At 30.9% G+C, this 15,848-nt stretch overlaps 1 protein-coding gene across 3 annotated transcripts; it reads left to right on the top strand.

Annotated features, from left to right (window-relative positions):
* The first annotated feature begins 11,701 nt into the window (after positions 1-11,701).
* On the top strand, positions 11,702-15,709 carry LOC113725850 (chaperone protein dnaJ 50-like). 3 transcript variants are annotated; one of them, XR_003457418.2, is made up of 10 exons: positions 11,702-11,917; positions 12,007-12,069; positions 12,178-12,244; positions 12,581-12,640; positions 13,279-13,329; positions 13,510-13,590; positions 14,073-14,185; positions 14,451-14,568; positions 14,649-14,858; positions 15,248-15,709. XR_003457418.2 is itself a non-coding variant. In XM_027249246.2 (10 exons), exons 1-10 carry the CDS (start codon positions 11,793-11,795, stop codon positions 15,349-15,351), a joined length of 909 nt encoding a protein of 302 aa, XP_027105047.2. In that variant the 5' UTR covers positions 11,702-11,792; the 3' UTR covers positions 15,352-15,709. The 3 variants fall into 3 exon arrangements, 2 of the variants coding, with proteins under 2 accessions (XP_027105047.2, XP_027105048.2); XM_027249246.2 differs by having other exon boundaries at positions 14,732-14,858; XM_027249247.2 differs by lacking the exon at positions 13,279-13,329 and having other exon boundaries at positions 14,732-14,858.
* The last annotated feature ends 139 nt before the right edge of the window (positions 15,710-15,848 follow it).

The raw sequence follows: 15,848 nt of genomic DNA, 5'->3' as shown, positions 1-15,848 counted from the left end.
GTATTATATTATATATAATACATAATATAAATATATTTATAAATGTTTAAATGTATATTACTATAAATATATAAATTATAAATGAATATTATATAAATGTATATTATAATTTATAATTTATAATTTTTATGTTTTTATATTTATATACATTTATGCATTTATAATACAATTATAAATATTTATAAATAAATATATTTATATATTTATGAATAAATATATTTTTTTATTATTCTAAATAAGTAAGTGTATTATATTTATAAATAAATTTATATATTATATATAAATAAATAAGTGTATTATATTTATTTATTTATTATATATTATATTTATAAATAAATATATAAATGTATTATAAGTGTATTATATTATATATAATACATAATATAAATATATTTGTAAATGTATAAATGTATATTATTATAAATGTGTATAAATTATAAATGAATATTATATAAATGTATATTATAATTTATAATTTATAATTTTTATGTTTTTATATTTATATACATTTATGCATTTATAATACAATTATAAATATTTATAAATAAATAAATTTATATATTATGTATAAATAAATAAGTATATTATATTTATAAATAAATTTATATATTATATATAAATAAATAAGTGTATTATATTTATAAATAAATATATAAATGTATTATAAGTGTATTATATTATATATAATACATAATATAAATATATTTATAAATATATAAATGTATATTATTATAAATGTGTATAAATTATAAATGAATATTATATAAATGTATAAATTAATATATTATAAATATATATTAATACTATGTATAAATGTATTAATGTAATAAATATAAATGTATACATTTATTAATATTATGTATAAATGTGTAATTAATATTATGTATATTAATATAAATGTATAAATGTATTATATTATATATAATACATAATATAAATGTATATTATAAATATACATAAATATATATATTATGTTTAAATGTACATTTATATAAATGTTCAATATATATAATATATATTATGTATATATTAAATATATATAATATATAACATTTATATAAATGTATAATAACATATTTATAATATATATAATTTATATAATATATAATATTTATATAAATATATAAAAATATATTTTATATAAAGTAAAATATTTATAATATGTATAAATAAATATATTTAAATTAATATAATATATATATATCCTATACATAATTGAAATATATAAATTGAAATAAACATATTAAATATGTATTTGGAGTTGTTTTTGATATATTGTTTGGATATTGGTGTTTTTGGAGTTGTTTTGAAATACACATTTACTGTAGCATTTGGATTGTGAAAAACAGTTTTTCAAAAACAGGCCCAAAAACAAGAATCCAAACGGACCCAATGCTAGTTTTTATACATGCGATTTTCCCAGAGAAAAATGGGAAATGGTTTTGACGATTCTTGGGACTGTTGATCTTGTGCCTAACGAGGTCAGGATTGACGCGGGAAGGTAACCACAATAGCCCACATGTCCCTTGGACTCTAGTAAATTTCCGTGAAGGAAGGAAACAAGAAAGAAAGGAAAAGAAAGGTTGATGCGAGCATTCCAATTTTCCTCAACACACAAGGGGGCAGCAGTGGCAGATTTTCTTTCTGATTTGATGACTGTACCACTCTTTGCTTGTTTGATGTTTCCACGCTAAAAATTGGAGATATCATATATATACATATATATAGATGATCTGTTGTACAAGGCGTCTAAATGTCTTTCACTATGACGATAGTGGCATAGTATAGGATATGGGGTTTTCCCCTTCTCAACAAATTTTCTATTTTTACCAAGAGAAAAGGGGTTAGAAGAACTTTTCTAAATTTCTCATTTAGGTAACTGAACTTTTTCAAGATTTTTGTTCTTTTATATGAATGATTTCAACAAAGAAAAAAATATAACTGGAGTATATTTTTCTTTCGTATTAGGATGGCTTCTGAAATCTCAATAAAATTATCTTTCTTCGTACAATATAGGGTTAAAAGCACTAGGCCCTCCTCAACTTTACCTTTAGTTATGCTTTTCTCCCTTGAACTCATTAACTAAGGCAAAACTACCCTTACTATTTTATTTTATTTCTTTTTTTGTTTATTCATTACCTTGTTTTTTCTTTTTCACCATTTTCTTTTACATTTTTTACTATTTTTTCACTTCTCTCATGTCACTATTTTGTTTCACTTTCCTATTAGTATTACTATTTTTGTATGCTAATTATACTATTGTAAAATATCTTTAATTTACTTAAAATTTCATTCTTCTTTTATTTATTTACACTATTACAAATTTCAATAAAAATTGTATAGTGGCAAAAACTGATATATGCCTATTATAATTAAAATGTGTATGTTACTAGCAATTTAACTATTTAAAATGATATAAGCAAACTAGAACTTTAGATTTAAAAGTATATCCCAAAAAATAAAGTAACTAATATTTTTATTTACTTTTTTAATATATAGTAGATTAACTAGTATATTATTACGATCTAAATTTGTTACTGTTATTATTAAAAATTATTTTATTCAAAACTCTAGATGTATTGATTTAAGTAATATACAAAATAGGTTATGTGTGTAGATAACATATAATTTGTTATAGTGTGAACTTTATGATCATTATTACTTCTGATAATAAAAGGTAAAAAATAAAAATAAATAAATAAATAAGTTTAAGAAGATTAAAATTAATATATAGACAATAATAACAAAGAGAATAAAGTAGTTTATTATATGAGAGAGGAGAGAAAAATTTTAAAAATATGAAAAAAAGGGACAAGTAGCAAAAGGGTTAAAAAAAAGGAAAAAATAAAATAATATTAATATGAAAGGGGCATTTTTATCTTAAAATATAAAATAGGGGCACAAAACACCTATTTATTGAGTTGAGGAGAGCAAAGTGCAATTGAGGGTAAAATTCAAGAGAATTTAGTTCTATTAACCCTATAATATATGGTTTGATTACGTAAGCGTGGCTTTATGAGGTGCATGGCAAAAACTATACACAGCCAATCAATTTAGGATAGGGAGAAATGGAGAATGGAGATCATGAGAGTCTAATCCTCATTGTGAGATGAGGAACGAGGCTCTTTTATCACCAGAACCTTTTTGTTAACAAATTGGGCATTATAGATTATTAAATTAAACATTTTGCACCAATGTTAATTATGTCAGGCTTTTAATATTATATATTTTGTTTAGATTGTGAGTCAATATAATTAAATCATTCCCGATGACACTGACAATTGATGAATTGAGCTTATGGGAGTCTTTTACTTTGTTTGCTGAACAGATGAATAATAAATCTTCAACTAACTATGGGTTTGCTGGTCGGATTCATACATGTCATGCATAATTTTATCAACTAATTGTGGTTTTCTACACGATGTACTTTGAAACTAGGACCAAGTGCGGAGTAGGTTACCAAAAATTTTAAAATTCTTATTTCACCAGCCAAAATATTTTTCATATCAAATTGCATACTGAACTTGATTTCGGTGAATTTGATTTTAATTTGATTTCAGTTAAAACCAATTTCAATAAATTCAATTTTAATTCCAATTCTGATTTGGATGTTCAATGCCAATTTTAATTGAACCCTTTTTTCTATGTATATAATACTCATATTGTGTATTTTTAGTTTTTTATGTCTTAAGATTTTTATGTCCTATGGTATAGTTTAAAATTTATATTGGATATATAATATATAGTATATGCACACATACATATATGCATAATATATATTATTAGATATAATATATGTACGTGTGTATATGTATGTATATATGTATGTATATGTATATATACATATACACATTGGCCTTTAGTTATTAACTATTTCATCAATAGGAATGATTATATTAATACCTATTCAATAACTAAAAGACAAAAACTTACATAAAAAGTACTATACATCAAGTAATAGTAATGTCTAACACTAAACTGCTTATTACATAATATGTGCTTAATTCATACGTATATAAAAATACGTGTGGATACATTGTTCTTTTTTAGAGTTTATGAATAATTACTTTATACATTAATTTATAAAATCATATGATGTAATTTTTAGATATTAACTGCAAACTCATCTTTGTGGTTTTATAACAAAGATTAAAATGGACAAATTATTAATAAAATTTCAAATTTAATTTAATTTGATTTCAATTTTGTGAAAACAAAATCAATTTCGATCAAGGTCCGAAGTTGAGAGAGGTAAAAAACGATTTTGATTGATTTCATTTAACTAATTAACAAATAAATTGACCGATTCTCACCCTTATGAGAGTGCAATGTTTCTCAAGTGAGAAATCCATCGATGTTATGGTCATTAATATGAATTTAATCAATCCTAAAGAATTAGCTCTTTCCTTGATTCTTCAACGTACTAAAAGAAGTCCCAGATTTTAACGAATTGGATCCAAAAGAAAACCCTTAATTCTTGATAATCAAACTAGAATATGGGAAAGATGGATTAGGTGGTACGAGAGAAAATAGTGTAAATGTGAAGTTTTAAATTCAAGGCTTCCTACTTAAAAGATCACGATTAGGGCGTGGAAAGGATGAGGAATGTAAGAGTAAAAACCTATCCAAAAAAAAAAAAAAAAAAAAGAGATTCACTAAATTGGGCCTCAAAAGGTTTATTGTTTAATGTGAAATGTCTAAATTATCCATTCACATAAATGTGCTCGTCACGCGGGCTAACTTCCGTCTATTAACTGTGAGAATTATAAGCTAAAGTTAATACATATAAGCTAAGGTTGGAAGGTTGAAATTGTGTAGAGAAGTGAAATATAAATAACATTAATATAAGCATAATAACTTTTATGTCTCAACTCGTGAACCTAATTATCCTCTTCTATATTTCTTGAATATCGTAACTTCTTACTCAACACGATCAATTCATCTTACACAGTTACACTGAGTGCTAAGTCAACCAAAGTGCGTGGAACTTCTTTTTGATAAACTCCCAAAGAAGATTAGATGATCTAAAAAAAGTGTAATGTACGAAATCAAAAAATTCAAGCAAGCGAATCTTCTTCCATTCTTGTTCAGACGGGGAGGCATGGAGGGAAGAATGAGAGAAAGAACAATCATGACGGGGTGAATCAAAGCCTGGTCAATTCTTGTGCTTTCCGCATCAACTTGAAATTAAAAATCAAAACTATTGATTAAAGAAAGAAATACAGGGAAGAGTAGGGTATAGCAACAATCCGATCATGGTGGGCCTCATCAATTAATTAATTTGTGTGTTGTATTTATGGAAATACCACCATTATGCATTATGTTTCACTTTTCTGAATTGACAAAAATTGAATAAAATATTAAACAAAGTAAAAAAAAAATAATTAAACGTCCTCTGGCCTGTGGGGTGGCTGTGTTAAGGAATTAAGGCACCGCTTAGGGTTGCAGTGTTTTTGGCAAAAAAAAAAAAAAATACTTTTAGGTAATAAAACTACTTGCGTTTGGCAGAACATCACCCCATAAAATTAAGAGCAGAGATCTTGGTGTTAAAAGCACTTTTATCAAAAGCTCAAATTCGGTTATTTTAGAGTAGCTTTTTTGTGATTTAAAAATAAAATATCAAATTTAATCATTTTTTCCTATATTAGGAACCAAATAAAGAGATAAACACTTTTAAAAATTTTTAAATTACACATTATCCGATGCAATAAGTATTTATTGAATTATGTCTCTAAATAATATTTTTAAAATCACTAAAGCAATTGATAAGTATTTTTATTAAAATCTCAACTAAAAAAAGTTTTTAATAAGCATGCGTATAAATACATCTCGGGACATAAGGCCCAATTAAAATATCCAGATCATGTGGAACATTACCATCACAGGAAGCAGCACTTTTCGTTGTCATGGATCAATATGGGCCACTTTACAGACCTGTCGACGTACGTCATTCCGAATTTCTCGCGTATAATAAATAATTCGTGTATAATATAATATAATATAATAATAATCCGCTGGATTCCCACTGGTCCCCTAAAAGCTGGACACAGAGACCGTCCCAAATTGAAATTCTCCGCTGCATTATGCAATTCGCTATGCTCTAATCCCAAGAAAACGGCCCAAGCATACCCTGTGGTTTTGTTCTACAGCTGTCAGTATTTGGTTCAATTGTTTGAAAATTTTATTATTTGTTTTTTTTTATTAAGTAACACGCGACAGGACCACACAACATAGTTATAAAATCCGGTCTGAATTTTGACACGGAGAGGTGATCTGCTAAACGATTTTTCGATTGAACCACGATTGGACAATAGCTATATTTTATAATATAATAACATATTAAAAGAGTAAAACTTTTTAGTTGGCAGTGATTTTTTTGAATTCACCAATTCGATTGCTGGATGGTTGGCTGATTTGTGAGCCCAACTCCATCGTAATGGCCAGTTCACTGGTTTGAACGGTTCGACCGTCAAGCCAAGCTAGATTTTATAACCATACCACGTAAATGGGACGTCGATTTAATCTAACTTTGTCTGCTAAAGTTCCAAATTTAACTTTGTCCGCAAAAAGAATATTCACTGTGAAAAAAGTATCCTCAAATTAGGATGTGAATAACAATACGTACTAATATGTTAGAATTTTATTATTTGGTTCACCCCTCTTTTTTATTTTCGTGCATTTGTGGTGTCCTGAAATATAGAGACATCATTATATAAAAGAAGAAGAATTCACCTTGAAAATTAACTTTAAAAACACAATATGTTAAATGATAGACACAGGCGTATACAGTCCTCAATGGATAAAGATTATATACTCTTCCCATGTGCTTTCACCGTTCTATAACCTTCAAATCGGCGGTACTCCAATGCCCACTTTCCATCTTGCATCTCACACCCATTTTGATTCTGCCAACGTGTAAAACAAAACATATTAAGCATTATAGCTCATTCTTCGCTCTAAATTCTGGCTTTGAATCTGGGCTCCCCTTCTTAAATTCTGCCTCCGGTGGTCGCGTGTGTCAGGAACACTAGCATGCATAAAGCACGGGGCCAAGGTACGCATAAAAGAAATTATTTAAATATAATCCAACATAATGAACAAATATAACTAAAGTAGTCAAGTTTTGACTTATGAAATAAATACAATCACTAAGCCATTATTGTACTTTTTGACAAAAAAAGTATTATTATGTTAAGTGTAATTACGAATTTAGTATAAATGTATTAGTAAATTTAGTATAACTAATTAATAATTTTTATTAGTAGACATGTATAATTATTAGTATGATTGATAATATCAAGTATATTATATATACTACTATACATTATATGATACTTACAACTAGTAATATCACTATTACAAGGTTGTAACTAATTAAATTAAAAATTATACACATACATACATACACACACATATATATATATATGTGTATATATTAGCAGGTGGCGGGAGAGGGATGGAGCGGGGGTATACTCCCCTGCCCCCCACCCGACCCAGTAGCCCTCGGTGGGGCGGGGGTTGGGAAATGACGCAAGTGTAAAATGTGGAAATAACCCAATGGTTATGTCCAATTGCCATCCCTACCCAAATGGTGCTAATAATTCCATTGTTAGTGTAAAATGTGGAAAATGACACAAGTGCTCATCTTGTTAAAGCTTTGCACAACAAATAATAGACCAGCAAATGGACATAACCATCAACTTATCTTTTTCACTGTTTTCTTTAGAAAAGATTATAACTTGATAGGATGCACTTGAATTTCAACACCTGCTACACAGAGGTATGTGCATCTATCAGTTGAGCGGTCCCTTCGTAATTTGGTTTGCTCTAACCATTTTTATCTCTTTTACTAAATTACTATCCATACGCAATCATCTTCAACGGGTTATCGGCTGAAGAGGGTCAGGTATAATACTGCAAGATTTGGATTTTTTTTTTTTTAAAAGCCAAAAAAAAAAAAAGTAGATCCAGGAGAAGAAGAAGGTTTGATTGTCTCTAGAAAATAAATTCCAAAGTATAACAAGTAGAGCATTAACAACATTCAAGAGAAGAAGTATCCAATACTGACAGAACCATTGAATGTTTGAAATCTTATTATTGTCTCCACTAGAAAAAGGTTTGAAATCTGCTTTTGTCATTATTAATTTATTTCTACTTGTAACTACCAATTTATAAATAAAACAAAATCCATACTTGTATGTACGTAACAAAATAAAAAAATTCGAAATGAAAGAACCAATAGATTCCTTTCTGCAGCTTTCTAATTCGAAAAATTAGGAATCACATTTTAAGAACTTCAAATCTTTGTTTCATACAGAGCGGCGTACGTACACTTTAGTTCAACCCAAATGACAAAACATACAATGAAAGGTAAAGCAATAATACTGTAATTAATAAGCAACATCAATATAGTACTTAATATACATTGCCGCCAGTCCCAAGATATAGCGTGCATACGTAGGTAAACCTTATTATAGTATGTTCTGGAGTCGCTCATATGAATCATCCTGTGAAGAATCAAAACAGTGGCTATGCACATCTTTGGATTGTGACAACTTCCATAAATATAAAAAATGCGGCACAGAATTCATGGAGATCACAGAATTTGATAAGCGTGGCCGCCAAATTGGATTTTGATTCGAAGCAGCATGCCTGTCAGTTAAAATGGCAATCTCAAGGTGAGTGTGATTAGCACGATCACAAGGGTTTATATCATGGCCATGGTGGCTCACTGAAAACTTGATGGCGGCACCAATGAGGAGGAGGATATTTGATTCATATCTCCCCGGTTGAGGGGACTAGCCTTGGGAGCGGAGTGGAGGGTTATCATTTCACGGTTCAGGGCCCCGTTGGTGGTGCAGTCAATTTTGTGTGTGAACTGCTTAAAAATGAGCACCTTTTCTCTAAATCACAGATTTTCTTTCATGAATCCGGTCCGAAGATGTCAATTTCGCAGGTCATGTCGGTGGAACTCGTGAGCTGAGCAAGTTGGCGGTCAATCATTTGGAGCCCGAAAATTCCACCTTTTCAATTATTTGCATCATTGCTAAATGCTGCTGATATGGCGGCCAAATCTTGCAAGTAAAACTTTCTTGGACATGATTCCTCCTCTATTTTAACATGTCTATTGTTCCATTTCCATTCCTTAAGGTGTACCAACCACGAGAAGCTGTGGGAGTGTCTTTTCTGCTCCTTTGAATGGAATTCTCTCTCTCTCTCTCTAGCAAAAATCCTTTTCCATTGATAGGCAAATCAGTTTTGCACAAGGGAGATGGTTCTCAAATTTACATCATGGGCTATCTATCATCACCATACATTTCAAGCAGAAGCATACTAAAAGATTGATTTCAACCACGACATGGGGTGATTGATTTCGGTTGGCTTTGTATACTAAACGAAAAGACATCAAATTTGTCAAAAAAAAATAAAGGAGAAAAGACATCAAAGATACATAATAAATTCAGAAAAATGTCTTTTCATAGGGAAACATAACAAAAATGTAGAACATGCTGTTACGTGAGAAGATGCCATTATCTTTATCACGATTCACGAGGCATTATCCACAAATTAATGATTAGTTGATGCTCCTAATCGCAAACAAGAAGGTTTCAGACCACCCGTATTCTTGTGATATATAGCCTGCCACGGTTTCTGGTTTTTATCTCTTTCCATTCGGCGATACCTTAGATGTACCGTGTACGTCGAGAACTGAGAATGAAAGTTTCGCAATGAACTTTAAAATTGCATTTCTTTCAACTTAAATACTCTCCGCAAATCTTATACACATTGACAGTGTATATATTGTTATTATTATTGGATGTATGACACATGAGTAAAATTTGAATTTTAAATCTAAATTCAGATGAATTGTTATGCATCAATTGTTGACAGTATATATGTTGTCAATATATAAAAGATTAATCCAATTACTATATCCTTTAAATGCTTTTAAACGACATGAGAGAGCAGCGGATCAAATTGTAGGTGTACATGTCATAGTTTTCATTTCACAACATGAAAGATAAAGTCTCGTTTGGATTTCTGGATTGTTGTTGTTTTTTAAAAAATTATTTTTTATGAATACATTTTTCAATCAAAATTTTTTTTAATACGTCAAATCATTATAGTATCCTTTTATATAAAAAAATTCTAAGAGAAAAATCATATGGGGCCTAAAAGGTTTGAATAATAGGAGAAAATGGAAAGAACTAAATTCAGTGTCAAACGTGTTGATGAAGGTCGTATAATTTATTGCAAAAAAAAAAAAAAAAAAAAGGGAACACGAAGAAGGATAAACAATTTTTGGATATAAGTTTTGAACTCGGGCTCAGAAGGTAATGGGCAGCAAAAAAATTTAAGAGTTGAATCACGGACCATCTGAAAAGAAGTTTACCTACACTGCAGTTGATCTAACCTCACAACACATGGGCTTTATGTTCTAGTTTTCTAAATGGTCCTTAGAAAGTAACCTAGATGTTAATGTTTGGAAACCCGTATGTGAAAGGACAGAGCTCTTGAGGCAAGCCTCATTGGATTGGGCCAATAATAGGGAAGCCTTGAAAGATATATATATATTTTTTAACCATTATTCGCCGTATATGGACTCATTTGTCCAGTAATTGGCTTAAGTTTGGATGTTTTCAATACAAGTAAAATTTTTTTTTTTTTTTTTTGTTTCCCAAACGATAAAACTTCAATACAAGTAAACTTTTTATACACTGAATTTGTATATACCGGCAAATCTAAGTAAACATCTCTCAGTTGCAAAATTTGATGTCCAAATTCAACTTGAAGTGATGTCGCATTCATCTAGACGCATTCATCTAGACGTCGATGTATGTTGGATAAAGTGATGATCCCACATTGAAAAGCTTTGTAAAAGATGAAAAAGTTTATCGAAGTTTACACATCAATTCAAATAAATTGGAATGGTGGAAAAAATTATGGAGGGGAACTTCAAAATTTCCACTTGCATTTGTGAGAGTTTCTTTATATTGTCGTGCAGAAATTCTAATTCGACTTTGTAATCTCTAAAGGGAATTGTCACAAACCTTCTAATAAAATAGTGAGGACAATTTTTTTTTTAAAGAAAAATAAATCTATTCACGCCAAAATCATAGTTGTAGTTAATTTTCTCCCTTAACAATGCATATAATGTGTGTAGAAAAGATTAATTTCTTTAAATAGTCTAAAACTAACACCTCCCATGCTCCTTGGAACACCTCTTGTTTTCCTTTTTGAGTGTTGGGCCTTGGGACAAATAGGAACAAATATTTGTATCAAATTGGAGGAGTTTCACTTGTACACTAATCCCCCTATTTATACATCTTTTGTATTGACCATGGTAGAGTGGACAAGTTCACCAAAATGATTATTGTATCTCACTACAATTCATTTATCTACTACTCCATTTTTCACTTACCGAGAAAAAAAAATACTTATTGGTTCACAAAAAGGTAAAAAAGAATAAAAGAGAAGAAAATAAAAAGTCATATGCAATTACTTCTAATTTTTTTCCATTTATGTGATAAAAAATTTAGTCATGAAAACCGCAAGATTTTATTTTAATTTTTTTTTGGGACAAGTGAAGTGACTAATTGAAAATCCAAATGCCTGAAATAAATCTTGAAATGGACATGGGAGTTGGGAGTAATAGGCGGACAAAATGGTAATTTGAACTTACAGTTAAATCGTGCCCTCTGCTCTCCAATCTCCAATGCTCAGCTACAAAGTAAAAAGTAACACTCCTAACGTAGTGACGACAGAAGACTTTGGAGACGAGGATTGAAGCCATGGCGCCAGCGGCAACAGCTCCGATCAGCCGCTGCGTGCTCATCGTAATTCTCATATTCTCCCTGCTGATCCAGCCGTCGATCTCCATATACTGCGACGAGGACGACTGCTACGATCTCCTCGGGTAACTATTATGATTTTCCCCACGGTCCTTTCCTCTAAATTTCCCTGCATTTTTTAACTTAACTTTTGTAAACTTCGTGTGATTGCTAGGGTTCCTCAAAATGCCAATGCCTCCGAAATAAAGAAGGCTTACTATAGGCTCTCACTCAAACAGTAAGTTCTTCTTCTTCTTCTTCTATTGTCTTGTAATATGTATTTATTTCTGCACTTTTAATCTGAAGTCGTTAATTAATTGGTTTTTTTTGGGTGTTTTGTATTTAGTCATCCGGATAAAAATCCTGATCCGGAATCAAGGAAAATTTTTGTGAAAATAGCAAATGCGTATGAGGTAATTCTTTTACATAATTAGCTTTTAAAGTTTGACGAAGATTAATTGGTTACTTAATTATGTGTAATGTATTGTACTCAATACCGAGTTATATGTATCTAATTTTCAGTTAGTGAGTTCTAATTCAGCTTAAGTTTGTCGAACTTCTAAGTCCATGCTTAAAAGAAATTATTTTCAATATCTAAGGAATAAAGAAACAAAAAAAAAATTGTTATTAAGGTTGCTGTGGCTTGTGGCTATTTTGATGAGAACAATAAATAAGTGTACACATATATAATTGTGGATGATTGCGATAAGACTTTTTGTAGACATTGATAATGATCGTTTTATGTGCAGATTTTGAAAGATGAAGCAACAAGGGAACAGTATGATTATGCAATTGCACATCCAGAGGAGGTTTGTTTTGTTTTCTTAGACCTCTGTTTTTTGCTGTGAATTCTGTATTTGTCAGTAATTCTGCTTGTAAATTTGTGCTCTTTTATCGTTTCAAATTAGAGGCTTATGATTTACATCTCAAAGTATCAACTTAAACTTGTTCCCTGTGTACATATTTTAGAATGAGAAGTTAAAATGTGCCTAGGAGGCAAGATGTAAACTTTAGCTTTCTGATGCATATTATGTCAATTTCAGGATGTGATTATCATTTGCATCTCTCCCACATGTCTCTCTGGCGTTCAATCACCTCTAGCCCATTATGCTTTGTTTACCTTCCCTGTGTCCCCCATCTTTGAGAAATAGGCTTGACATGTTCTTTGTATTTAACATGACATGGCATCAAATCGTTTGGTCGTTGACTGTACTACATGGCCATGTTTGGTTGAGTTACTTCTTGGTAAATTTGTTACTTCCCCTGGCCAGTTGGTTACTGTAAACCACACTTCGAAACATAGTTAATTTGCTTGTTTTTGTGGACAATTCTTTTTATCATATACCAGCTATTTGATTCACTGGTCCTGACATGTTGTTTACCAACATTTGATTCATTCATCCAAACATGTTGTTAACTAGTTCAATGCTTGGTATTCCTTCCTTAGGTCTTTTATAATACAGCTAGGTACTACCGGGCTTATTACGGTCACAAAACAGTGAGACCCTTCTCCATTTTTTCCCTCTTATTTTTAATGTTTTACTTAAATAAATTTGATTTTTTCCTAACAGATAACTATAATTTCCGTCATCACACATTTCACGTGGCCAATCAGTAAATCATTTTACTTCAGTCTTTCTTGTATATATGTTGACTGTTCCTCCTTCCTCTATTATAGGATCCTCGTGCTGTCATTGTGGGTCTTCTATTGGTGCTTTCTGCATTTCAATATCTAAACCAGTGGACAAGGTATAAGCAGGTAAGTGGATGTATCAAATATTGCATCCATCTGATACTATTGAGGTTAAAGACTCAGTGTTTTCTTATTTAATTTTCAGAGAAAAAAAATGCTAAGCTTGATTCCGGAAGGTGTATGTTTCGAGATGTTTTTATCCTATGATCTGTTTTATTATGGCTTATATACCTGTAAACCACTTGGTTTCTTCAGGTCTTGTAATTAAAATCAACTGTTAGTGAGATGACACTGCAATAGATACAAACAATATCATACATATGTCTGCTTACATCAGATCACCACTGATTAACTATAGAATATTTTATGCTTTTTTCCACAGAATTTCTACTTTTGAGGTTATTTTTCCCCTTGTGTTGCCTTTGTCGTTTTTGTCTAGTGCTTTATAGTGCTGATCTACCTACTGGAACATTGGTTCTTCTACGACCCTGATAATTGTGGTTCCATTGACTTTCCTATGACATTTTCACTTGGTTGTTCTCCTGCAGGCTGTTGACATGGTCAAGAGAACACCAGCTTTCAAAAATAAGCTGAAGGCTTTGGAACTTGAACGCACAGGTGGAATGACAATTAGAAAGAAGAATAACAAGCAAATAAACAAGTATGAAATTAGTTCAATTTTTATTACTATTATATTTCTTCCCTCTGGTCCTTTTATTTGAGCCTTTTCTTTGGGGGGAGAGTGGCTTGGTGTCCAACAGAGGAGCGGAGAGAAAATGGGATGGAAGTACACTGGGTCCATAATGTACTGTTCTTTGGCTTTGGCTTCTTAATTGTTGTATTGATTTATATGATTACTTCTTTTATTCTGGAACCAATATTCAAAATCTTGCAGTTCATTTAGTGTAATTATGCTTATGTGGCAGGAAAATGGAAGAAGACCTCAGCAACGAGCTTGAACTGCAGATTAAAGGGGCTGAAAAGCCATCTGTCTGGGGACTTCTTGGCATTCGTTTCATTCTTCTTCCATATACTATTGGGAAAGTATGCATATCCAGAAACTATTTTCCATTCAAATTTAATACCAATGTATGAGATTTTGATTAGCCCAAGTTATTTTTCAGAAGCTAGTGTCATGCAGGCTTGAACCTAGAATCTTGAATTTGGCTATGTACAAGAAAACTACTGATTAGCTTTACGTCCACAGCTGCTGTTGTGGCATGGATGTTGGTTTTGGAGGTACAACGTCAAACGATCTCCTTATTCATGGGAAGATGCCTCCTATTTGACACAAAGATCCTTGGGCGTGCTGCCTGATTCATGGACATTCATTGGTAACTACATATCATCTCACTGACAGTTATAGGAAGACTTTATTATTTGGATATATCTTGCACCAGACCCACTGTTATATACCCTTTTTTCTTTTTCTTTTTTTTTTTAATTTTTTGAGCTACTGTTATAGACGTAGAGAGTTGAGATGTTTCAGCACCAATGGTGATTACTGTTGCCCGCATAGAATGACCTTGGAAATGCTTCTGATTTTCAAATGCTTGTTTGAAACATTTTCTGTTGTGCCGAGATTTTTGTAACATTTTTGGGCAGAATGCCAATCAAAGAATTTGGGAATGTGACTAGGGGCCAATTTTTACAGTAACACTTCTTTGTGAATTTCATAATTCTTGGGTATCTTCCTAAAGTAGTTTGTTGGTGTGGTATACAGATGAATCAACAAAGGAAGATCTTGTACAGCGACGTCTATGGGAGAAATCCAATTTGCAAAGCTACCTTGCTGAGATGCGGAAAGAATCAAAGCGCAGAAGATGACAAATCTCAGATTGCATCCACGATAGGCAGGACTATTTCACGCTGACAATTTTGGAGGAGTTTTTCCCATCAATCGGGGAAATATCTAATAGTACAAGAGTACTACACTCAAGTTAACACTTTTATTGGTCAAACCATAGAAGAGGATTCTTTTCGACGGTGGGATACATTTTGTTGTAGAAAATAGGCCAGGCTCCTGTTGATGTTTCGTGGTGTCATTAGTGTAATTGTGAGCAACTTCTGCTTAATGCTGGAACCTGTTGTGGTGATGTGACACCACGCAGTTCATAATAACCTGTTGTGTTTAACAATTCGATTTGGCACTTAAAATTTAATAGTTCAGATTTTAATATGTTCAGAGAGGTGCATGATTACAAAGATATAGAATGTCTTAATTGAGTGATTCTGAATTGTTTAGATAAAATTTATTTAAAATAATAAGTGATAAGTTGTTCACTTATTATTTAATACGAAATAACAGTAAATTGGCAGACATA

The sequence above is a fragment of the Coffea arabica genome, chromosome 2c (genome assembly GCF_036785885.1).
Source record: "Coffea arabica cultivar ET-39 chromosome 2c, Coffea Arabica ET-39 HiFi, whole genome shotgun sequence".
In the NCBI taxonomy this organism is placed as follows: Eukaryota; Viridiplantae; Streptophyta; class Magnoliopsida; order Gentianales; family Rubiaceae; genus Coffea; species Coffea arabica.
This window is presented reverse-complemented; position numbering and strand designations above follow the sequence as displayed.

What these genes read in the sequence shown, in the direction of transcription:
- LOC113725850 (XM_027249246.2), top strand. Translation starts at nt 11,793, where the DNA reads ATGGCGCCAGCGGCAACAGCTCCGATCAGCCGCTGCGTGCTCATCGTA. An exon ending in CAATTGCACATCCAGAGGAG is followed by an intron (nt 12,641 to 13,278) that starts GTTTGTTTTGTT and finishes TTCCTTCCTTAG; the next exon opens with GTCTTTTATAATACAGCTAG. An exon ending in CTTATTACGGTCACAAAACA is followed by an intron (nt 13,330 to 13,509) that starts GTGAGACCCTTC and finishes CCTCTATTATAG; the next exon opens with GATCCTCGTGCTGTCATTGT.